General features: G+C 42.0%; 2 protein-coding genes across 2 annotated transcripts; both read right to left on the bottom strand.

The window, feature by feature from the left end:
* Nucleotides 1-3959: 3959 nt before the first annotated feature.
* Nucleotides 3960-4889, bottom strand: LOC128627055 (olfactory receptor 2A2-like). Its single transcript, XM_053663030.1, has one exon. The coding sequence runs from the start codon at nucleotides 4887-4889 to the stop codon at nucleotides 3960-3962; it is 930 nt and encodes a 309-aa protein (XP_053519005.1).
* A 17627-nt stretch (nucleotides 4890-22516) lies between these two features.
* LOC119058934 (olfactory receptor 2A2) lies at nucleotides 22517-23446 on the bottom strand. The gene has a single exon (XM_037158430.2). The coding sequence runs from the start codon at nucleotides 23444-23446 to the stop codon at nucleotides 22517-22519; it is 930 nt and encodes a 309-aa protein (XP_037014325.2).
* Between the last annotated feature and the right edge of the window lie 1758 nt (nucleotides 23447-25204).

The raw sequence follows: 25204 nt of genomic DNA, 5'->3' as shown, positions 1-25204 counted from the left end.
ATCTGGGTGTCATGAGCTGCAGCACAGGTGGCAAGAAAGCACGCATAAAACCATCAGAGTCCAAGGGACAACCCAAGGTATTGATGTGCTATAGACAGCTGGTTATGGAGGCAACAGGGGGTGGACCCAGAACTCCAAAGTATGGTCAAGGTGTCCCCATGGGGCTTATTAGAACATAACCGAGGGAGGGTTTGTCAGGGCAAAAAGCATTGGACGTACCCTCTAATCTCTACCTTGAAGGGGGGAGATTCAGAGTCCATCCCTTCCAGGGAGGGGAGGAAAGGACCCTCTCCAAGGTGGCTTCCTCTCAAAGCTTCAAGCCTTTTCTGGAACCGGGAGAGGATTTGCTACCTACAACTTCATCGTATTTATTTGTACTCTGTTGCACTCTCATACTCAATGTAATGGAGTCAAAATGGTATTTTGGAAATCTCATATCAATGAAGCATGCAGTTTACAACTAATTCATTCCTCACTGTATGATTCCTGACTTTCTGGGATCATGACCTGAACTTGGGAAAACTGAGCAGTTAATCAAATTTTGGAACATGTCCACTTGTGCTCTAACTCGACTTTTCCACACTGATGAGAAACACATTCACAACACCACAAATGGCTTCTGATCATATGAGAAGCCTGATGCGTACTGAGAAATCCATAAATATTGGCACCTGTCTTCTTCCCTGTGAGTTTGATGGCACAGGTGATCTGCAGAAAATCTGAAAACTGACACACAGGTGACAAAACTAGTAGCCAACTGATCCTGTGAGAACAGTAGTTTAGGACACAGTTTCCCAAGTTTGTCATCATCTGACCATCAGTTATAAAAATAAAAAAGTAAAATAATAAATTATAAAATATTAATGTTTATGATACCAAACTTTAACCTTGGGAAGTGAGTATCTCAAAATGACATGTTTATATTGCATTATCAAGGTGACATTCCTCTAACTTCTCAAAGTGGTCAGAGCCCAAAACACACATACACAAAACACATACACAAAGGAGGTTGACACACACAACACAGGCAGCCCTTAACTGCGATAAACACGTTCTCAGGTATGTACGTCATCCATCAGCATTGGGCACTTCAAGTCATCAGAGCTCTCATTTCAACCTGCATTTATAGCTCCTATGTTTCAAGCAAGGTCCTCTAGAATTTTGATTATACTTTCTACCTGAAAGCAGAAGGAGTAAAAATAAAAACACACTGATCATTTAAATGTCTCCCAAATTAAATAACCTGAAAATCGGTTTTCAAGTCATTGGTTTTTCACCCTTATGGTAAACATCCAACTAAAGACAAAATGGATATTCAGAAAGTCACGGTAGATGTATAATTAATGGGAATAATTATAAATTGTTAGCAAATGTATTTATTGAATACTGTGTTTTAAAGGTCAACAGTTTGATGGAGTTTTTTGTATCTTGAAAAAAGAGAGAGTAAAGAACTGACTATGACATATTGGGCAGAGCCCAAGAAACAGACACTTCAGTTGGTAGCTGCCTGGGTTCTGACTGTGAGAGCTGTGACTGAGTGAGGGAAATGCATTTCTACAGTTTTGATAAATACCCTTCAAAAGAGTTCAATTCCATTTTCTCTGATTCTGGCTTCCTTGATTCATATTGTTATTTTTATGCAATTTTATGTTATTCTCAGATTTTTCTATCCTCACCTGAGGACATGCTTATTGGATTTAGAGAGAGGGGTAAAAAGGGGGGAAGAGAGAGGAAGAGAAACATCCACTGGAGAGAGAAACATTGATAGGTTGCCTCTCACATGCACCCCGACTTGGGACTGGACCTGCAATCTTTGTATGTGCCTTGAATGAAAACAAAATCCATGACCTTTTGGGGATGATGCTCCAGCCAACTGAGCCACCTGGACAAGGCTTCTCAGATTTTTGAAAAGAGAAGTGGGGCATTTAAATGGAAGACCAGCAATCATAAAAATCCTAGAAGAAAAGAGGCAGTAAAATCTTGGATATGTATTCTAGAAATATTTTTGCTGGTATAGCTCTTCAGGCAAATGAAGCAAAAGGAAGACTAAACTCCATAAAAAAGAAAAGTGTTTGTAGAGCAAAAGAAACCTTCAAGAAAACAAAAAGACCACCCACTAAATGGGAGATGACATTCACCAAAGATATATCTGAAAAGGCATTAAAAATGTCAAAAATCTATAGAGAATTCAGACAGTTAAACACTAATAAACAAGCACTAAAACGAAGAATTGGGAAAAACACCTGAGTACACACTTCTCCAAAGAGGACCAACATATGGCCAATAGACATAAGAAAAGATGCTCAATGTCACTAACCTTTAGAGAGATGCAAACGAAAACCACAGGGTCAATCACCTCACGCCTGTCAGAAGGGCCATCATCAATAAATAAACAAACAACAAGTGCTGGTGAGGACGTGGAGAAAAGGGAACCCTCCTGCAGTGTTGGCGGGAATGCAGATTGGGAACGCAGTCACTGTGGAAAACAGTATGGAGCATCCACAAAAAATTAAACACAGAACTGCCTTATGACTTAGGCAATTCACTTGTGGGAATATATTCAAAGAAGCCTACATTACTAATTTGAAAGAATATAAGGTCAGGCACAAACAGTATTATAAAATTTTATTACAGAACCTGTTATCACAAAGTCATAAGCATGTAATTCTGTAAGATAACAATATCACAGTCACACACCATGTGACATTTTAGGTGAAATGTTGAAATTAAAAGTACAGATTATGACACCCATATCATTACCGTACCAACCACAATTCTGCCAGACACTTCTATAATGAACACCCCGATGTTCATTACAGTATTGTTTACAATAGACAAAAACTAGAAACAACTCAACTATCCATGAATAGATGAGGGGATAAAAAAGCCATGGTACATTTACACCATGGAATACTACATGGCCACAAAAAAGAAGGAAAATTTTACTCTTTGTGACAACATGAATGGACCTGGAGAGCATTATGCTAAGTGAAGTAAATCAGTCAGAGTAAGAAAATACCACTGAATCTCAATTACATGTGGAACTAAGGAACACAATAAACTAGCAAACAAAATAGAAATAGACTCATAGATACAGAGAACAGACTGACAGCTGTCAGAGGGAGGGGGTGGGGCCTGGGAGAGAAAGGTGAAGGGTCAATCTCCCCAGCATCCTCTCCCACCACGTCCCCTCCCCCCTTGCCCACTCAGCTCTGTCACACTTGTCTTGTGCTGCTTGCTGCCACTGCAGTCATCCTCAGCTGAGTGGTTCAGAAGCTACAAGAATATTGGTGGGAAACATTTCAAGAACTTCAACAGGGGATTTACTCTTGCTCTGTTAGAAATGATCCTAACCCCAAAATAAATGTAAAGTTTGAGTAATGCTCAAAACCTTTACCTCTAGAACCATTTAAATATTTACTAATACATGTCCTTCACTTAACCTTTAAGATATTTTAGGATTTTTTACATAGTTTCTTGTTGCAATACACATTTCCCTTTTGCTACTAAGTCATTTCACCAAGAAATTTAGAGTTTCTCTAACCTTTCATTGCATTCACCACACAGCTGGTGAGGCACATTCACATGACTCTGCAGTATTTTCTGTATTTAAATTTCAGTCACTTCATAAGGTCTCTCATAGGGCATTACTTTTACTGTGCTGTTTCCAAATACCACACGGTGATAAGTCAAATATCTAAGTACATGAGCCAGAGAAGAGGGTTGATACAACATTCTCACATTTAATTTTTTCTCCATGTAATATTCCAGGCTTGAGAAAATAAGAATTCATTATTTTTTTAAAGAAAGACTAAAAAGTCCAATAATTTAGTTGTCCCATTTCAACTTTAAAAGCTATGCTTTTCCATGGAAGTGTACCCAATTTTCCCAGATGGAATTTGAACCATTACTATTTGTGTATGAAACTCCTAATTGGAAGAACCGTCTGAGTTTTCCCTTCACCTGGACCTCACCTGCAGCACCCTACACAAGGCGTCCTTCACCTGAGCATTCCTCAGGCTGTAGATGAGGGGGTTCAGCAGTGGGTTAAAGAGATTGTAAAACAGGGCCAGAATTTTCTCCTTCTCCTCTCGTTGACTAGAGTCAGGGACCATATAAACCACCATGGCTATGCCAAAGAAGAGCCCGACCACACAGAGGTGGGAGGAGCAGGTGGAGAAGGCCTTCCTGCGGCCCTCCCCAGACTTGATCTTCAGGATGGCCCGGAGGATGTGTGTGTAGGAGAACAAGATCAAGCAGAGAGGCCAGAGTAAGAATAAGACACAATCAGTGATGATGACCACTTTGTTGAGCCAGGTGTCAGCACAGGCCAGCTTGAGGACAGACAAGATCTCACAAAAGAAGTGGTTTACTTCCTGGGGCCCGCAGAATGGCAGCCTTAGAAGGAGAAGCATGTTTATTAGCGGCAGGACAACTCCACACGACCAGGACATGGTAGCCAGGACTGTGCACACAGTCCAGGTCATGATGACAGTGTACTGCAGGGGGTGGCAGATGGCCACATACCGATCATAGGACATGGCCACCAATATCAGACACTCTATGTGAGCAAATGCTAGATACAGAAATGTCTGCATGATACACGGGACAAAGGAGATGGCTCTATTCTGGGTCACTAAGTTTGCCAGCATCTTGGGGACATTGTTGGACATATAGGACATGTCAATGATGGCCAGGTGGGAGAGGAAGAAGTACATGGGGGTGTGTAGTCTCTGGTCCAGACAGATGAGTGCAAAGATCATGCCATTTGCCAACAGACTGAAGGTGTAGAAGAGGGAGAAGACCCAGATGAGGAGCACTTCCTTCTCTGCACTGAGCTGGAATCCCAGCAGCACGAACTCTGTGACCCATGACTGGTTTCCCCCCATTCCTTACAGAGACCTGGTCAGGAACTGAATTGTGATAAAGGTCAGGACTGGACAATCAATACAAAGTGGAGTTAATCTCAACATGAGCTCAGAGAAAGGTTGTATCCTTGTCACTCTTTGATAGCTTCCCCTTCTCCCCCAAACTGGTTACCTGTTTTTAACTTTCTTATGAAATAAATTTAAACTGATAGAAACCAGTAAAGAATTATTCAAAGAACTCCTATATAACCATATACCCAGATTAACAAATTTTACTATTTATTTCATATTTGCCTTACAATTTGTTTTCTCTATATTATTATATATGAGTATTACATTTTTTGGAAGCACTAGAGATTAAAGTATGAATAGATATGATACCCATTTACCCTTAAATTCCTCTTTTTTTTCCTACCAAGAATGAACACATTCAGTAATCTAACTACCATTATCAAAATCAGGCAATTTCATATTGACATGATTCTTTAATCTATAATATTCTTTCTCTACTCACCTCACCAAGGACCCAAACCAAAATGACATGTGATATTTAATGTCATTCACCTTTAGTCTTCTTTCATCTGCAATAGAAACCCTGTCTGCCTTCTCATTCATGATCACGAATCTTGGAAGATTATAGAGAAGTTCTTCACTACGGTATTCTCCAAATGGAACTGCACGCAGCTACTCATTTTTTAATCAGATTATTTACTTTCTGCAGGGAAATTAAGTATCTTCCATTGTGCTTCATGGGCAAGTGCATGAGGTTCACTGCTCTATCACTGGTGACACTCACTCAGATCGCCTGGTGAACATGGTGCCTCCTGAGTATCTCCATTATAGAATCATTATCTTTTTTCTAATGTAATTTCTGTAGCATCCATTAAAGTTACTATATAATATTCTGTTCCTCATAGAGCTTCTCAGGCAGTAATTTCAGTGCCTGTTGATTATCTTGCCTGACTTTATTTTCAGGAGTGATTATTGTGAAACGTGGTGTTCTTACTCCATCACTGCTGGTACATTTATGGGTTGTCAATTTCCTCATAAGCCAAGGCTCTATCATCTACCTACCTATCTATCAATCATCTATATATCTTTATACATCTGCATCTATCATCTTTCTATCAGTATGAATTTTATAATAAAGGGATTATAATTATTTCTTCTTTTTGTTTATTCATTCTTAATTATTCTAAATCTAAACCCACTAAGCTTGCCCTGTTTTTTCTAACATACCTCCGTAGTTTTTTAGCACTTCCTTATTTCTTTTTTTAAGTTATTTTTTATTTTTATTTAATTATTTTTCAAATACATTTTTTGGTTTATTTCTCCCACCCCAGCCCCCCCCGCCTCGTCTCCCTCCCTCCCTCCCATTTCCACCCCCCCAGTCCTCATCCCTGTGTCTTTCATACTTGTCCCTCAAAATCCCTCCCCATTTTTCCCCTTAAATCCCTCTCCCCTCAGGCCTACCTAAAGAAGATAGAAACATTTCAAACAAACAACCTTACTCTAAGCACTTCCTTATTTCTGATGGCTTTTTCACGCTTTTATAATACATTTCTCATGTCAGCCATGGCACACACACTTCCCCAAAAGGGTCTGATTACTTTATGGAAGAGTCTTACTCATAAACCAGTCTCTTAATCTCAATAATTTACACTTTCATCAGGACTGCTGTCACATTTCACATATACTTTTTTAAAACAGCAAGCATAAAATTTGGCAAGGAATACAAATTGTTCCTGGAATACCAACTTCTCATTTGTCAACATTGAAAACGGCTTAACTGACTTCCCTTTTATGAAGTCAAATCTATTTCACTAAATTAATATTAGCATTGAAGAAAATGGTGTTGATATTTTTCAGTGGTTTACTTTTAAGCAAAATATACATTTGTAACTAACACCTTATAAATTACAAACTTCATATTATTGTTTTATTCCTACTCAGAAAAACACATTATCAAACATTTTAAAGATTAAATTTTAAGAATATGGGTCATTGTGTGACTATGGTGGTTCTTACCTTGTATGAAAGCATCTGACATCAAAATTCAAAACTTTCTTTGAAACTCTATTTAAGACTAAAGAGATAATACCCTGAAAAAAAAAGCCAAATAAGCATTATTGTTAATGTGTATATATAGTTATACTATTTTACTGTACATTTTCATATATATTATGAATTTAAATACATATATCAACCAATGTTCTAGTTATTTCTTTCCTTTAGAAACATATGAGAAACTATTTCTCATGTCAAAACATTTTACGCAACAAGTTGTGAACAGATGCACACTATTTCCTTGAGTATTTTACTTATTATCTCATTAGGTTTGTGCAACATGATGCTTCAGTGAGTAAATTTTGAAATCATATATTCTTCTAGTAAATACTGAGATTTGACAGTGCTCAGTGAATTCAGTCACACAATTTATGTTTCTGGGTTCACGTATTGCTCTGTCTCTAGTCATCTAAAGATCAAACAACAAAATCCCAGCAGCAGAGAGACTCAGCTCTGTCAGAAACCGCCCACTGGGAAGGGTGTCTAACTGCACAGTCCTGACTCCCTTACCCCTGAATTCACCTCTGATGTCAGGTAGTCCTGCTTTGGGGGCTGCTCTTACCACGCTGGCAGCCAGGGGGCGCTGGTTCTCTCCTCACACTCAGGTGACAGCCTGCTGGTCTTCACCTTCCTGCAGTTTTCTCTTCTCTCAGATGGATGGTAAATGCTCCACAGAGCTTAGAAAAGCCTGACTTCACATGTGTGCAGCTGTTTGGTCACCAGGCTGAAAATCCTTCTTACTCTCAGTCTGCCACCTGAGCTATTTATTTACCCTCCTATTTGAAGGAACCAACACATTCTATGTGACACTATTTCATGTCCTACCTCCTCCACACCAGGTTCCACATGGTCCACGTGAAAGAATCGACCCCAACACCACATTTGGATTTCCTCTTACATGCCTTTACATCTACATCATGAAAAACAAGAGACATAGATTTCTTATCAGTGTCTCGTCTAGTGTTTTATTCTCAATTCCAGTTTCTGTCTTGAGGAGAACCTGTTTTCTAGGTGAATGGCACCTGTAAGTACATGACTCTTCAGTGTATGTGAACAAGAGGAGAAGGCTCCTACCTGTGCAGCAATGACAAGTGAAACAATTCCTTTAACACATGAACATCGCTTAACCTCTCTGTACCACACAGGCCTTACAGTGAGGATTCAGGGGAGGAGACAGTGTGTTCCTCACTACTTATGAGTTTCATCTCTTAAGACCATGGATATAATTTTACTTCACACATATGTAAATGCTTACAGTGTACATGAATTCAGTAATTTTAAAATGCTGAGAATTACATCTATACCTGGGGGGGAGGGAGTTAGGCCTCAGTAACTGACCATTCTGAGACTGGTGTGTGCTTAGGTGGGAAGTGCAATGGGGTGTTCAAACACACCCATGTGCTGACTCACTGGGCTGACCACTGTCCTCACTGTTTTACACCAATGGGTGTTGCAGCCACCAATCCCTCCTCATCTGAACCATGACATTGTAGGTACAGCCAGTTACAACACAGAGAAAGAAGTGACCACCTGCTATCATCTCTGGGCCCCATTGAAAGGCTGGATGTCAGACAGCCTGAAAAGAGGGTCTTTATACCTTTGCAAGTTAGGCTAGGTTCGTGTGGGGGGCTCTTCAGAAACAATATAAATATACAGGCTTGACCAATAACAACAGTTACAACAGTTGAATTCTCACTATCATGGTGTATGGGTAAACTTCAGGACATATCAAACATAAGAGGAGATTCAGATCAAATGTCACTTTTTAAAGCTAAGATTGCCTTTTACCAAATAACAAACTTTTTATCCTTATACATCTTACACAACTTTATGTCTCATAACAATTAGTATTGTTCTAGATGAAACAGCACTCAGGAAATGTTTGTTAAATACATGATTGTCATTTTTAGTTAAAAATGTGTGTATGATAAGCATCTTCTGTTTCCCAGGGTCTATTGGCCAAAACACGGTTTCTATTTTACTACAAAAGCACAGTGAGAACTTGATCATTGAAAGAAACAGGCAAAATCCTAGATTTTCACTTTCATACATATGAGTACATTTGGGAAGTACTATGTAAATGTGCATTAAGTTTGTGAGATTAATTTTCCCTACAATTAAAGATACTGCTGTGTTATGGAAAGTGAGAGAAGCCACAGCTGCGTGCCAAATTATTCTCAAAGCAGTTGGACACAGTAGGTAATGTTGGAAACATATTTCATCTCTCAACATGAAAAATAGTGATTTTGTTGAATACAAATCAATGCATTATCAGTCAGTAGGAACATTTGTTTGCTAACTGCTTAGTTTTGTGTCTCCATAAGTAGATGATTTTATTTTAGATGTACTGATCATTTTATTTTTACTTTCATTACCCCAGTAATCATTTTCCTATTAAAAATAAGCAACATGAAAATAAAATAGAAGACAGACTCAGTCTCTTAAGCAGACACACACTGGAACAGAGAAGAAAACATCACGGTGAGAATAAAACACTAGTGACGCACATACAAAGGTTCGCGAGGTCGGCACAAGCAGCTCTTCACCTGGGTGGTCCTGTGACTCTGAGTTTCTTCAGCTCTGGAGCTGTGTCCCACTTCCCCAGCTCTGCCCAGGAGTCTCCCACTCATGGTGTCCTATTGCATGATAGGAGAGATATTTACATCATACACTGTGATTTCCAATCTGAAGATAATTACCAGAAGCTGATCACCTGGGAAAGTCAGGAAAGGAGTAACTTTATGGTTAACTTACATGTTAAATGATTTAAGCAAAGAAATGATTTACTGTCCTGCTTCCTGGAAGATTCATTTTCATGGAGAGAACTTTCTCTGTATATCACTCTCCTCATTCAGACGAGGAAACACAGACCACCTCTACTCTGGCTCCTTGGAGCTTTACTCAAACTTACTCAGAGCCAATGCCTGGATATACAGCCCTGGCTGAGACAGCCTGCTGGCTCTGACCACCACTATGCAGGCACATCAGGAGGGGAGTGTGAGGTACTCTGAGGGTGGTGAGGGCCCTGCCCACAGCACAGGAGGCAGACAGTCCCTGAGGTGGGGAAGGAAGAAATCCAGGTGCCAGTTTCACTGACCTGCAGTGCCCCATGGGGGTCAGGAGGAAAGAGCACCCAGCAGTGCCAGTCTCGTGCACACACCCACGGTGGTGTCAGCTGCTCTCTGGTCCTGCCTCAACTACTCACACTAAACATGACCTTCCAACACAAATCAGTCTCTTCTGTGTGGGACTGCCTCACTAGCACCTACTCTGACCTGGAATAAACCCCACGGAGGAGAGAGATGCACCTGTGAACAGGGGCAGCAGCCTGCCCTCTGCAGCTTCTGCAGGTGGAGACCCAGACACTGGAGGGGCCGCAGGTCTTGCTGTGGGTCCTTCAGAGAAGCCCGGGGGCATAGCTTCCATTTGAGAATCAGATGAACTAAAAACATTCTGTAGTTTCTACTGAGAGTTTAGATTCCCACAATGATCATAAGATGTTCTGCCTAGTTATCTTCTCCCTACAGGAAAAGAAAAACTCTGTGATTTTCTCTGTGGAGGAGAGCAAAGATCAAGTAAGTCTGACTGTCCCTGGGGGAAGAGCACTGGGGACAAGGCTGGGCGACCATTAGCCCGGTGCTGATTCTCCATGAACTTGCAGGAATCTCAGGGGCTTTAACCCTGAGACAGACACCACGAATGATGGCAGCCACGCTCTTGAAATTATTAGCGTTATGAATGCCTGCTTCTCTAAATCTTGTACTGGGTGGGGTTGCTTTTAGGGAAACGCTGAGAAAGAACAGGTCCCCCAACGCAGGAGTGTGGCCATCTGCACTCAGGACTCATGGGTACATATGAGAAAGGATTGTAACATCCAGGAGCAAAAATTACTGAATCCTTCTTCTGTTTCAGAAAATGAGCCAAATACCTTACAGTGACCACACAGTTCAGTCTGATCACAATTTTCACTTTACAGATGTGGAGCTTGAATTCTGAACACACTGGTATGAGTCCTCTGAGTGTGGCCCAGGGACCACAGGGAATCTCTGAGAACCTTTCCAAGGATCTATGAATCTGAATGTTTTTACAACAATGCTCAGACACTTTGCCTTCTTTATCTTCACTCTCTCAGAAGTACACAGTGGGGTTTTCTGGAGACAACATGACATTTGATGAGGCGGCGGAGTGAACGCAGAAGATGTCAACCCAGCTGTTCTCTGCTCAACGAACACTTAAAGTTTTTCAGAACTGTAAACCACAGCTAAACTTTTCACTATTTTTATCTTTTATACAAGATAGATATTATCAAAATGCATACTTTATGTTAACATACAATGGAAATTGTTCCAAGTGAACGAAAGCACATATTTAATAAACTCTGTGTTTTTATTTCTATGTGACACACACACCAACACATATGCTCATACAAATAAAGGGTTTTCAGGTCCTTAGTGAGTTTTCAGAGTTCAAGGGGGTCCTGCATGGAGTGAAAGATGACCAGTCTGGGAAGGACCAGCACTGGAACCAAGTGAGTCCTACCAGACGTCAACTGTGTTTCGGTTTCCTGTCCTTTCAGCAGATGAACACAAATGTGTGAATAGCCTTCCACCAGCTCCGTGTGTCCTACTGTCTCTAGGTTCCAAATGTCTGGAGGCCAGGTGGGCTCAGCTGCATTTCGGTGCAGGACTTGCAGGTGGAGATCAAGACTCAGGCCAGTTGTGCCCCCTGATCTGTGGCCCCTCCACCTTCACTCTTCACTTCCCCCTCTGACTTCCTCCTTTGGCAGGTGGTTGGGGGACTTCTGTTCTCAGGAGTCTCCCCTCACTGGGTTCAGCCCACCACCACAGCCTCCCTGGTTTAGGATCAGTTGGTGGGCAACATCCCTTTTGAGCAGTCCCAAGGCCTGGCTGCATTAGGTGACCAAGGAGCGCTTGACTTGAGTGGGAAACCTTCTTCAGAATTCCACCTACCCACTGAGCCATTTCTTATTTGCTGTGCTCTGTCCCCACTTTTTACATGTGTGTTGGTCCTTAGGGCGATGCCCACATCCCCACTGTCTTTGTTATCAGCACACCTGCCTCCAGAACTCCCACCCCAAACTGTCCCAGCAACTCTGAATCCTACCTCAGAAACATACCATTTCCATTCCTGTGCCTCACTCTCAGGGAAAGGGTTAGAATGTTTCAAAGTGTCTTTTCATTTTCAATTTATGTAAACTTACCTGAGTGAAGAGTTGCTTGTCCAGTCTGCCCACCTGGCCTGTGGACCTTCTACAGCAGAATGTGTGGACCTCCTGTGTTGGGAACCACCCTGCCTGGTTACAGGACCTGTGACCCCCAATGGCTAAGGCTGAGTGAACAACCTTTGGACCATAGCCACTAAGGACACAAAGTTTCTCTACATGGTAGGAGCACTGCTTCAGCTTCTTTTACTTCATTCATAACTGGCCCCCAGTGTTTGATTGGTTAGCCAATGATGGGTAACATTCCCCAAGGAGGGAACAACCTAAAACAGGCACAATCATGGGGAGGCCCCAGGGAAGGACTTGGGGGGCTACAGCAAAGGGGGGTGATGGACTCTCACCCCTTGGCTTTGACACAGCCTGAATCCTCATTTGGTCTGCAAGAAGTCTCCTAATCTCTTGGCTGCTTTACTTTCTCTGCCTGACTTGAGCCTGAAACTTCAATGACAGAGGGCAGTGCTGCCCTGTTTTGGAAAGGGTGGGCTCCCAGGGTGATTAGGTCTAACAAAGTACACATAGAATCCTGTGAAACCTGCTTTGCTAAGATTGCTCTGAATTAAATGATAAGAATATGAGCAGGAAACAAGTTTTTTTTCCCAAAGTTTTATCATCCTTTAGCTAACAGACCTTAACTCAGAATAGGCCCTTGTAGTTCTTCGTAGACTATATTCTTTGATCCTTACTGCCTGATAATGATTAATGACCTTTACCTGTATTCCTGTTCTAATTGAATTTAATAAAAGCCTCTTTGGGCAAGGGACAGGATGCTCTCCCCTTGAGAGACTAGCTAGGCTGATCCGAGGTTCTTCCCACTTCAGGGAGTAGCCCTGCTGCCCCTTTTCCTCCACAGGACTCAGGAGTCCATGTAAATTTGTCTCTTATCCCATCCATAACACTGCTGACACTGCAGGCCGGTGTCCACGTCTATCTTGAGCTTCTAGGTTTAGGGGGTCATGTACACAACAGACGCAGTGACAGTTTATTTAGTATAACAAACATGGTCACAGTGTGGCTGTGTCCCACATCTGGAAGAGCAACTGTGGCCCAGGGATAAGTCAGAGTGACTACTGCATCCTGTATAAAGTCATGAAATAGGTTTCCATAGGTTTATGGTAATTTGACTGGTACCTGCTCCCCTTTGAGCTGTGTTATTTTTACCTTGTAATAACCTGTGCAGAAGCCTCTGAGGAGGCCTTAACCAAATCTTCTCATACTTTTGACCATCCAAATTGGTATTCCAATTAACTTACTTATGTGAGGTAGTTGGATTTTCCTAATCTGCTCATTCCAGGTAACAAGTTTCCAGGAACTGTTCCTTCTCATCAAAAGGAAACTCAACTTGTCTGCCACAAGAGCCACCTGCTCTCCCAAAGCCATTTTTTTCTGTTTTATTGGACAATTCATCATGCTTGCTATTTCCATTGTATACTTGTTATTTCTAATTCTCAATGGCCTGAGTGCAGTTGCAAGGTATGTTTTGTTATTCCAGGAAAAGTGGCTCCCCCATATTATTGCTAGGTAAGTGGTAGTCCTCCCTCAGTGTGACATAGTCTGGGTGTACCACAAGGCCTCCCTGAAACTGCCTCCTGCCACACAGGGCCCCTGCCCAGGGAATTCACATCTACCCTGTGAAGTCTATGTTTTCTTCCCACAGTAACCCACTGTCTTCTTCTGTTTTTTTTTTTTTTTTTTTTTTGCAATAGGTTTCCACCCAGAAAAATAAATATGTACCTGTGCCCAGCACACAGCTGGTGCTTTTGGTCCATTAAACCGGGGACCTTTCTTCACATGTGGTCATCAAGGTGGACAGGTACACCATCATCAGAAAGCTGGGAACTGAACAACACACAGTCCAAGGGCCACATGGAGAGTGGTTCCTGGAAACCTCTTCCCAAAATAGAGCCGGTGCAGTAGCAGCAACCTGAAAAATAGGAGTCAAATGTTACTCCTACCTAGTCAGAATTCTGTCAAGTCACTGTTGTAGACCACTCTGCCTGATTTTTGGAATTGTATCTTGATCCCTTGTGGCAAAGGGCAAGACGGACAACCTTTGGAATGCCAGCTGCCTGTCTCTGGTAGCAATCACTGCCTCAGTTCCTCTCCCTGAACACGAAGCTTGGTCAGAAGTCAATGACAGGTAAGACCCCTCACAGCAGGGGGTAAACTAAGCTAGACTCCATCACTTGGGAGGCCTTCATGGAAAGACTTGGGGGGCTGCAACAAAGAGCAATGGACTCTGGCCCCCTGGCTTTGACAAAGTTCAAGTCCCCATGTTCTCTGGGAGAGGAGCTTCCTGGCTCTAATCCCCTTAAGCCTGAATACCTGATGGGGAGAGGTGCAGCTCCTTGCCTTGCTAGAGCGGGTCCTGGGGAAAATCTGGCATCACAAAGACTTCCTGATAAACCTGTGAAATCTACTCCGCTAAAAGTGCTTGCATTCATATGATAAGGGTCCGAGAGGAAATGAGTATGTCTCCCAAAGTTTCTGCAACTCTCTTCCTGACAGACACTCAGACTCTGAAGCCCTCAGGTTTCTTTGAAGTATTATCTACTGTTTGATCCTTGCCGCCCTGTATTCCTGTGTATTACAACCCAATAGAAAGCTATGGAGAGGGCGCTCAGGGCCTTTTTCTCCTCGGAGGAACTGGCTGCTGCTGGCCTTTATCTCCCCAGAGAACCTGGCCACAGCCGACTCTTTCTCCCCAAGTGGATCTCAGCATGTCTCGGCCATATTCATTCTTGTGTTGGTGGCACCAGGGGGACTCACGTAGAAGTTGCCCTTCCAAGTCACAAACAACTGATCCAGTTTATCATCCTGTCACGTGACTAAAATATGTTCCAGTGAAGGCTACTCAGGACTGCATGGTTCCATTTGACCTTGTCGGCTTCCAAATACAAAATCGTTTAAGCAAACCTGTGACATCACCACTTTGTGTGTCTGACATAACTGTGCTAAGAGACAGTATCATTCTGCAGGTGGGAGCCTTTCTTGAGGCTCTGATGTAATGTTAGATTTCCTTATCTCCCTTTGTTTACCTTCAGCTATTCCTCCTCCCCACTGAGCCTGATTTTCACTCAGATTCCCTTTTTTGGAAGAAATAATAGGTTCATCCTGTGCTGTTACAGATTGCTGGCAGCTGAGCAGGTGTCCCCATTCCCACAGGGCAGTGTCACACAGGGGCAGGACTGATGGGCCACCTCACCCAGCAGACAATGTAGCTATGTCACTGTCACTCAGTGTTGCCAGATGGGGTGAAAACACAGGCATCCCAGGAGACATCAGGAATTCTGGCAGAAATCTTTTTACGTAGACCTACGGTGTCTTGCTTAGGGATTAGCCCTGATTCTGGAACAGGGAAATACAAAGTTTGAATAATGTGTGGGAGAACCGCACAATGGTACCCGTATCTCCCACACCCCTTCCCTCAAATATCTCCAGAAAAGTAGCGGCGTCATGAGTATTCTACAATAGTAGAGAGACTTCCATGCAACACGATGGGTACAAGGACACTGGGGAACTACAACAGTAAACACAGAGCTCTCAGATGAACAAGCAGAACTACATGAAGCTGCCACCGCTAGGGAACAAGGGCACACAGCAGAGGCTGGGTGATTAGAATCCAGAAGGTCAGAGGAGTCAGGGTTCAGAATTGACCCTGTGAAGAGACAGGGAGCCCCAGCAGCACTGTGGACTAAGCAGGGAATGACGAGCCTGGCTCTGGGACACTGAGTGACTAAGGCTGGGCAGGGGGCCTTCACTGCCACTGCCAAGAGCTGTTGGGCAAGGCTGACAAGAGCAGTGGGCAGACAGGAAGGAGCAAGGTCCTTTTCCATGCTCTAGGCTCCCAGTCTGCTTTAGAGCTCCCTACCTACACAACGTAAGCAATTGGAAGCCACCAAAAGCAGTAACCTGCCCTGGCTGGTGTGGTTCACTGGGTTGGAGTGTAGCCCTGTAAATTGAAAGTATGGGGTTTGGTTCCTATCAGGGCCCATATAGACCTGCATTGTGGGTTTGGTCCCAGTTGCCACACATACAGGAGGCAACCAATGAATGTTTCTCACATTTATGTTTTTCTGCCTCTCTCCTTCCCCTCCCCTGTCTCTCTAAAGAAACAACAAGCATGTCCTCGGGTGAGGATTAAAAAATAAAAATAAATAGTCCAAATGTCCCAGTTTCATGAACAAAAGTTGTGAAGTGGATGGATACCAGATGCAGGCGTCTCAAATTTATAAAGCAGAACCTCCACATCACTCATGCTGAGAGTTCGTTGAGGGACACTCACAAGCATTACTTAAAAACACTAATGGGAAGGTGAGGTTTAGATGTGATGTCCAAAGAGGTTTGCTGAATCCTTAAATTGAACCGAATGTGTTAGCTACTCACAGGCAGCACTGTGAGCCACAGGCCTTCCCTCTGAGGTCCAGTCTAAGTCACACTGGCAGTGCAGACACAGAGGAGAACCTGGGCTGCTTGCTAAGGGTGGGTGACCACAGGGAAGGAGGGCTTGGCAGTGACAGCAACTCATCAAAAGTCAGATGTTTGCGACTTTCTGGTAAATGCACGCATAAATCAGACTTATAATAGGATGTTCTTGTTGGACTGGTTAGGATGGCTGGATCAGACGTTGGGTGTTGAGTGCTATTGATGTACTGCATAGCACTGGGTGAGGGATGCACAAATATGGTAGCTGTTCTCATAAGAGCCCATCTGGTCTGCATGTTCAGCGGGTTCTGCTGTCCACAGGACATAAATAAGACTTGGGTAGCTCTTCAAAATGATCTTTTATGCTACAGTATTCTCAATAAACACAAAGATGAAATATGAGAGTTTTTCTTACATCTTACAAACTTTAGTAATTGAATTTCTATTTTTTATTTTCACATATATTTTCATTTCACCATAGTTGGTGTACAGACTAGTACTGGTTAGATGATTTCAGGTGTAAACATAGTGATGTGACATCTTGAAACACAATTTGTAGAAGTTTAGTCACCATCCTACCTCCCTACAACCAACACTATACTATTGTATGTTGTAGATTTCGCTACTTACTGCATATATGTACCATCATTGCACTTACATAATATTTGTAATTATTGGTTAACATTTTCCCTTTAAATCTTATAGTAACTCTTTCCTACGTATCTGTAAAATGTATACAGTCATCATTTTAATGACTATAAATATCTCATTGAGTGAAAATGAAGTAATTGATCACTTTATCATTTTGTTAAATATGAGTTAAAATTTTCATATTTAAGATAATTTTGCTGGGGAAAAAATAGTCACATTCAGTAATTATATCCCCTCAGGTGAAGGGCACACACTTACTGTTCTGATCAAGTCTGTTCACTCTCAGTGTAAGATGGAGAAAGACTCTGGAAGCAAGTGGCCACCCTCACCTCATAGTGGGTTACAAGGTACAGTTTATGGTGATACCTAGGTGTGGGGGACACATGCCCAACCACTGTGTTGGAGAAGTAGAAGGAATCATTAAAAGTCAATCTCCACCAAGGAAGAAGAGCCAGCCACACTCTACTAGCAACCTACAGCATCTGGTAAAATGTCCTATGTCAGAATAAGCATTCTCATGAGGGAAATGACACAGACCTGGACTAGCCAGGGTACAAGTGCTGCTGAAAGACACTGGGGAACATGTAAACAGTCTGTACAGATACATAATTCACAGCTCAAGGCTAAAAACTTTCTGGTGACCCAACACAGCTCAAATTGTTTCTCTGACACCCAATGCCCAGTTCTGCCCTTTCACAGCTACTGGCTCAGCAATTTGCCCCCAAGGTTATAAACAGTGGGAAAGGCTTCTACACCAAGGAGGTAAAGTAAAAGAAGGCAACCTGTTTACCACCTGCATTTGTGCCCAACGGCCTCAGAAGGGAAAGCATCTGAAGGTCAGCAAGGGGCCTACCTTCTGGGAGCTCCTGTGGATGGGAGCTGCAGACCCTCTTCTTTGTTTCTGACTGAAAATCGAGCAGAACTCTCAGAAAAGGGGGTTTTGGTCTCCAATGGGCTCTACCTAGTTGGCAGTCCTGGGGTCTCACTGGACGGTGGTTTGTGACATGCAGTGTGTGGCCCCTGCCACCAGGAAGGAGACAGAGCAACTCTCTTCTCCTGCTTCTGCTGTTGCCCTTGCAGGACACACAGCCACAGAGCACTGCTCTGAGATGATGTCACTCATTACAGAACCAAGATACTCTGTGCTTTTTGGATGTTGTGCATCTCAGCACTTCCCTGGTCCCAAAACCTGGTCTGTGTGAACCCGAGAGGAAGCACGATCAGTGTGACAATGAGTAAGCTCCTGGAATTAACCTCGATATTGAAGCTTCTCCCCTCTATAATGTGAGTCCCATGAGTTGCAGCAGAGGTGGATTGAAAGCAGTGAGATAAACCATCAGAGTCTAAGTGACAACTCAAGGTGTTGACGTGCTGTAGACAGTTGGTTATGGAGGCTGCAGGAGGTGGCCCGGGAACCCCAAAGTATGGTCCAGGTGTCCCCATGGGGCTTATTAGAACCTGACTGAGGGAGAGTTTTCCACAACACAAAGCATTGAAGGTTCCCTCTAATCTCTACCTTGAAGTGGGGAGGTTCAGAGTCCAGCCCTTCTAGGGGAGGAAAGGACCCTCTCACAGGTGGCTTCCTCTCAAAGCTTCATGCCTTTTTGGGACTGGGAGAGGATCTGCTACCTAACACTGTCATATTTATTTGTATTCTGTTGCACTCTCAGACTCAATGTAATGGAGTCAAAATGGTATTTTGGAAATCTCATATCAATGAAGCATGCAGTTTACAACTAATTCATTCTTCACTGTGTGATTCCTGACTTTCTGGGATCACAACCTGAACTTGGGAAAACTGAGCAGTTAATCAACTTTTGGGAACATGTTCACCTGTGCTCTAACTCTACATTTCCATGCTGATGAGAAACACATTCAGAAAAATCAAAAATGGCTTCTGATCATATGAGAAGCCCAGTGTGTACTGGACAATCCATAAATATTGGCACCTGTCTTCTTCCCAGTTTGTTTGATGGTACAGGGGATTTTCAGAAAATCTAAAAACTGACATACAGGTGATGAAACTAGTAGCCAAATGATGCTGTGAAAACAGTAGTTTAGGAGACAGTGTTTCAGGTTTGTCATCATTTGACCATCAAGTATAAAATAAAAATTTAGAAGATAATAAATAAAATATAATGTTTATGACACCAAACAAACTTTAACCTTGGGAAATGAATCATCACAAAAATGACATGTTTTTATTGTATTATCAAGATGACATTCCTATAATTTGAAAAAGCTATCACAGCAAGAAATACACAAAACATAAATACACACACAGAACACTCACACACACAACACAGCCAGTTCTGAACAGCAATAACCATGTTCTCAGGTATGTACGTCATCCATCAGCATTGGGCACTTCCTGTCATCACAGCTCTCATTTCAACCTGCATTTAGAGCTCCTATGTTTCAAGCAAGGTCCTCTAGAATTTTGATAATCTTTCTATCTGAAAGCGGAATGAGTAAAAAGTACCACAGTGATAATTTAAATGACTTCCCAATTATTTTATCTGAAAATCAGTTTCAAGTCATTGGATTTTCGCCAATGTGGTAAATATCCAACTGAAGAATGAATGGATATTCAGAAGGTCAAAGAAGATGTATAATGATGGAAATAATTATAAATTGTTACCAACTGTATTTATGGAGTACTGTGTGTTAAAAGATCAACGGTTTGATGTTTTCCTTTGAATGTTGAAAAACCAGAGAATAAATAATTGACTATGGGTTAATGAGCAAAGCCCAAGATACACAAACTACATTTGGTAGCTGCATGAGTTCTGACTGTCAGAGCTGTGACCAAGTGAGGAAAATGTATTCCTACAGTTTTGAGAAATCTGTAGGAATAATTGTTCAATACCATTGAACGATTCAATATTATTCAATACAATTTTCTCTGATGCTGGCTTCCTTAATTCATATTGTCATTTTTATGCATTTCTCAGATTTTTCTATCCTCACCTGAGGACTTGATTATTGATTTGAGAGAGAGAGGAAAGGAAGGGAAGAGAGAGAGAGGAAGAGAAATATCCATGGGAGAGAAAAACACTGATAGGTTGCCTCTCACATGCACCCCGACTTGGGACTGAACCTGCAATCTTTGTATTTGCCTTGACAGGGAACTCCATCCATGACGTTTTGGTTCATGGGATGATGCTCCAGCCAAATGAGCCACCTGGACAAGGCTTCTCAGATTTTTCAAAAGAGAAGTGGGTCATTTAATTGGAAGACTTGACCATAAAAATCCTAGAACAAAACAGGCAGTAAAATGTTGGATATTTACTCTAGAAATATTTTTGCTGCTTTATCTTTTCAGGCAAGGGAAACTAAAGAAAGACTAAAGAAATGGAACTCTATCAAACTGAAAAGTGTTTGCACAGCAAAAGTAACCTTCAAGAAAAGAAAAAGACCACCCACTGAATGGGAGAAGATATTCACCAAAGATATATCTCATAAGGTGTTAACAACATTAAAAATCGGTAAAAAAAAAAAACTCAGACAACTCAACACCAATAAACAAGCAATCCAACTGAAAAATGGGCAAAGGATCTGAATACGCACTTCTCCAAAGAGGACTGACACATGGCCAATAGACATAAGAGAAGATGCTCAATGTCACTAACTGTTAGAGAGATGCAAATGAAAACCACAGGGTCAATCACCTCACACCTGTAAGAATGGCCACCATCAATAAATAAACAAACAAGAAGTGCTGGTGAGGACGTAGAGAAAAGGGAATCATCCTGCAGTGTTGACAGGAATGCAGCCCTTCTGGAAAACAGTATGGAGTTTCCCCCAAAAATTAAACATGGAACTGCCTTATGACATAGCCAATTCACTTGAGGGACTACATCCAAACCAGCCTACAACACTAATTTAAAAGGATATAGCATCAGGCACAAATAGTATTACCAAATTTTTATTAGAAAACCTCTTATTACAAAATCAAAAGCAGGTATTTCTGTAACATAACAATATCACTCTCAAGCACAACACGTGACATTTTAAGTGAAATGTTCAAATTAAAACTACGGATTATGACAACTACATCATTACCCTACCAAACGCACATCTGTCAGAACCTGTATGTGCAACCTGATGATCATTACACTGTTGTTTACAATAGCCAAAAACTGGAAGCAGCCCAAGTGTCCATCAGTAGATGAGGGGATAAAAAAGCAGTGGTACATCTACACCATGGAATACTACACTGACACAAACAAAGAAAATCTTTCCCTTCATGACAGAATGAATGGACCTGGAGAGCATTATGCTAAGTGAAGTACGCCAGTCAAGGAAAGATAAACACCATGAATCTCATTTACATGTGGAATCTAATGAACACCAAAAACTGGCAAATTAAATAGAAACAGACTCATAGATACAGAGAACAGACTGACAGCTGTCAGAGGGAGGGGGTGGAACCTGGGGGAGAAAGGTGAAGGGTCAACCTCCCCAGCATCCTCTCCCACCACGTCCCCTCCCCCCTTGCCCACTCAGCTCTGTCACACTTGTCTCCTGCTGCTTGCTGCCACTGTAGTTATCCTCAGCTGAGTAGTTCAGAAGCTACATGAATATTGGTGGGAAACATTTCAAGAACTTCAGCAGGGGATTTAATCTTGCTCTGTTAGAAATGATCCTAACCCAAGAATAAATGGAAACATTGAGTAATGTTCAAAACCTTTACCTCTAGAACTATTTAAATATTTACTAATACATGTCCTTCACTTGACCTTAAGATATTTTAGGATTTCTACATAGTTTCCTGTTGCACTACATCTTTCCCTAATTTCTCCCTTTGGTACTAAATTATTTCAGCAGGGAATTTACACTTTCTTTAACCTTTCATTGTATTCAGCACACAGCTGGTGAAGCACATTCATATGACTCTGCAGCATTTTCTGTATTAAAATTTCAGTCCACCTCATAAGGTCTCTCATAGGGCATTACTTTTACTGTGCTGTTTCCAAATACCACATGGTGATAAGAAGTCAAATATCTAAGTACATAAGCCAGAGAATGGGGTTGACACAACATTCACACATTTAATTTCTACTCCATGTAACATTCCTGGCTTGAGAAAATGAGAATTCACTTTTTTAAAAAACACTAAAAATTCCAATAATTTAGTTGTCCCATTTGAACCTTAAAAGCTATGCTCTTCTATGGAAGTTTACCCTATTTTCAGAGCTAGAAGCTGAACAATTCCTATTCGTATATGAAATTTCTAATCGGGAGAACCGTGTGAGTTTTCCCTTCACCTGGACCTCACCTGCAGCACCCTACCCAGGGCGTCCTTCACCTGAGCATTTCTCAGGCTGTAGATGAGGGGGTTCAGCATTGGGTTAAAGAGACTATGAAAGAGGGACAGAATTTTAGTCTTCTCCCCTTGTTGACTGGAGTCAGGGACCATGTAAACCACCATGGCACAGCCAAAGAAGAGCCCAACCACACAGAGGTGGGAGGAGCAGGTGGAGAAGGCCTTCCTGCGGCCCTCCCCAGACTGGATCTTCAGGATGGCCCAGAGGATGTGTGTGTAGGAGACCAGCACCAAGCAGAAGGGTGTGACTAAGACCAAGACAGTAGCAGCAAAAATGACCACTTTGTTGAGCCAGGTGTCAGCACAAGCCAGCCTGAGGACAGACAGGATCTCACAGAAAAGGTGGTTTACTGCCCAGGGCCCACAGAATGGCAGCCTTAGAAGAAGAAGCATGTGTATCAGAGACAGGAAAAATCCACTCGCCCAGGACATGGTGGCCAGGACTGTACACACAGTCCAGCTCATGATGACAGTGTAGTGGAGGGGGTGGCAGATGGCCACATACCGATCATAGGACATGGCCACCAAAATCAGACACTCTGTGTGAGCAAATGCTAGATACAAAAATGTCTGCATGATGCATGGGACAAAGGAGATGGCTCTTTTCTGGGTCACTAAGTTTGCCAGCATCTTGGGGACATTGTTGGAAGCATAGGAGATGTCAATGATGGCCAGGTGGGAGAGGAAGTAGTACATGGGGGTGTGTAGTCTCTGGTCCAGACAGATGAGTGCAAAGATCATGCCATTTGCCAACAGACTGAAGGTGTAGAGCAGGGAGAAGACACAGAAGAGGAGCACTTCTGTCTCTGCGCTGAGCTGGAATCCCAGCAGCACGAACTCTGTGGCCCATGACCAGTTCCCCTTCATTCCTTACAGAGACCTGGTCAGGAACTGAAGTGTGATAAAGGTCTGGGCTGGAGAATCAATACAAAGTGGAGTTAATCTCAATGTGAGCTCAGAGAAAGGTTGTATTTTTGTCACTCCTTGAAAGCTTCCCCTTATCCCCCAAACTGGTTAACTGTTTTTAACTTTCCTATAAAATAAATTTAAACTGATAGAAAACAGTCAAGAATTATGCAAAGAACTCCAATATAACCATATGCCCAGTTTTAACAAATTTTAGTATTTATTTCATATTTACCTTATAATTCTTTGTCTCTATTATTATATGAATATTCCTTTTTATGAAGCACTTGAGATTAAAGTATGAATAGACATGATACCCATTTACCCTTAAATTCCTCTTTTTCCACCAAAAACAAAGACATTCAGTAATCTAACCACAATTATCCAAATCAGGAAATTTGATATTGACATGAGTCTTTAATCTATAATATTCTCTCTCCACTTCCCTCACCCAGGACTCAATCCAAAATGACATGTGATATTTAATGTCATTCATCTTTTTTTTTTAAAGATTTTTATTTATTTATCTTTAGAGGGGAAGGGAAGGAGAGAGGGAGAGAAACATCAATGTATGGTTGCCTTTCATGCGTCCCCTGCTGGGAGCTGGCCTGCAGGGAACCTGCCTGCAACCCAGGTATGTGCCCTGACTGGGAATCGAATCGCGATTGTCTGGTTCGCAGGCCCGTGCTCAATCCACTGAGCTACACCAGCCAGGGCTAATGTCATTCATCTTTAGTCTCCTTTCATCTAAACTAGGTACTCCGTCTGCCTTTGCCATAACGACCACTGAATTTTAGAAGATTGTAGATAATATTTTTACTACAATGTTCTCTAAATGGAACTGTATGCAGCTTCTCATTGTTTTATTCAGGTTATTCAATCTCTGTGGGGAAATTAAATATCTTCTGTTCTGCTTCATGGGCAGGTGCATGAGGTTCAGTGTTCCATCACTGGTGACGATCACTCAGATCGCCTGGTGAAAATAGTGCCTCCCCAGTATTTCCATTGTAGAATCTTGATTTTTTTCCCGCATGCAATTTCTGGACCAGCCATTAAAGTTACTATATAATATTCTGTTCCTCATAGAGCTTCTAAGCCACTAATTTCAGTGCCAGTTGATTATCTTACCTGACTCGATTACTAGTAGTGATTATTGCAAAAGTTGGTGTTCTTATTCCATCACTGCTGGTACATTTATTGGTTGTCAATTTCCTCATGAGGAAAGGCTCTATCACGTACCTACCTATCTATCAATCATCTATATATCTTAATACGTCTGCATCTATCATCTTTCTATCAGTATGGACTCATGAATTTTGTAATGAAAAAATTTATTCATTCTTAATTATTCTAGATCTAAACCCATCAAGTTTGCCCTTTTGTTTTCTAACACATCTCCATAGTTTTGGAGCACTTCCTTACTTCTGATGGCTGTTTCACACTTTTCTCATACATTCCCCACTTCAGCCTCGGGCACAGATGCTTCTCCAATAGGGTCTGATTACCTTAGGGAAGAATCATATTCATAAACCATTACCTAATATCAATTACTCATACCTTTATCATGATTTCTGCCACATTTTTGATGTAGTCTTTTAAAACAGCAAGCATAAAATTTGGCAAGGAATGAAAACTGTTCCTAGGATAACATATTCTCATATTTGTGAACACTGAAAACAGATTACCTGACTTCCCTTTTATGGAGTCAAAACTATTTCA

Source organism: Artibeus jamaicensis, unplaced genomic scaffold, assembly GCF_021234435.1.
Source record: "Artibeus jamaicensis isolate MK-2021 breed Jamaican fruit bat unplaced genomic scaffold, CSHL_Jam_final contig_1044, whole genome shotgun sequence".
NCBI lineage: Eukaryota > Metazoa > Chordata > Mammalia > Chiroptera > Phyllostomidae > Artibeus > Artibeus jamaicensis.
The sequence above is the reverse complement of the archived record's forward strand: the minus strand, read 5'-3'. Positions and strand labels throughout refer to the sequence as shown.

Bases quoted from the DNA above. Each gene is read 5' to 3' on its own strand.
- LOC128627055 (XM_053663030.1), bottom strand. From the start codon at position 4,889: ATGGGGGGAAACCAGTCATGGGTCACAGAGTTCGTGCTGCTGGGATTC.
- LOC119058934 (XM_037158430.2), bottom strand. From the start codon at position 23,446: ATGAAGGGGAACTGGTCATGGGCCACAGAGTTCGTGCTGCTGGGATTC.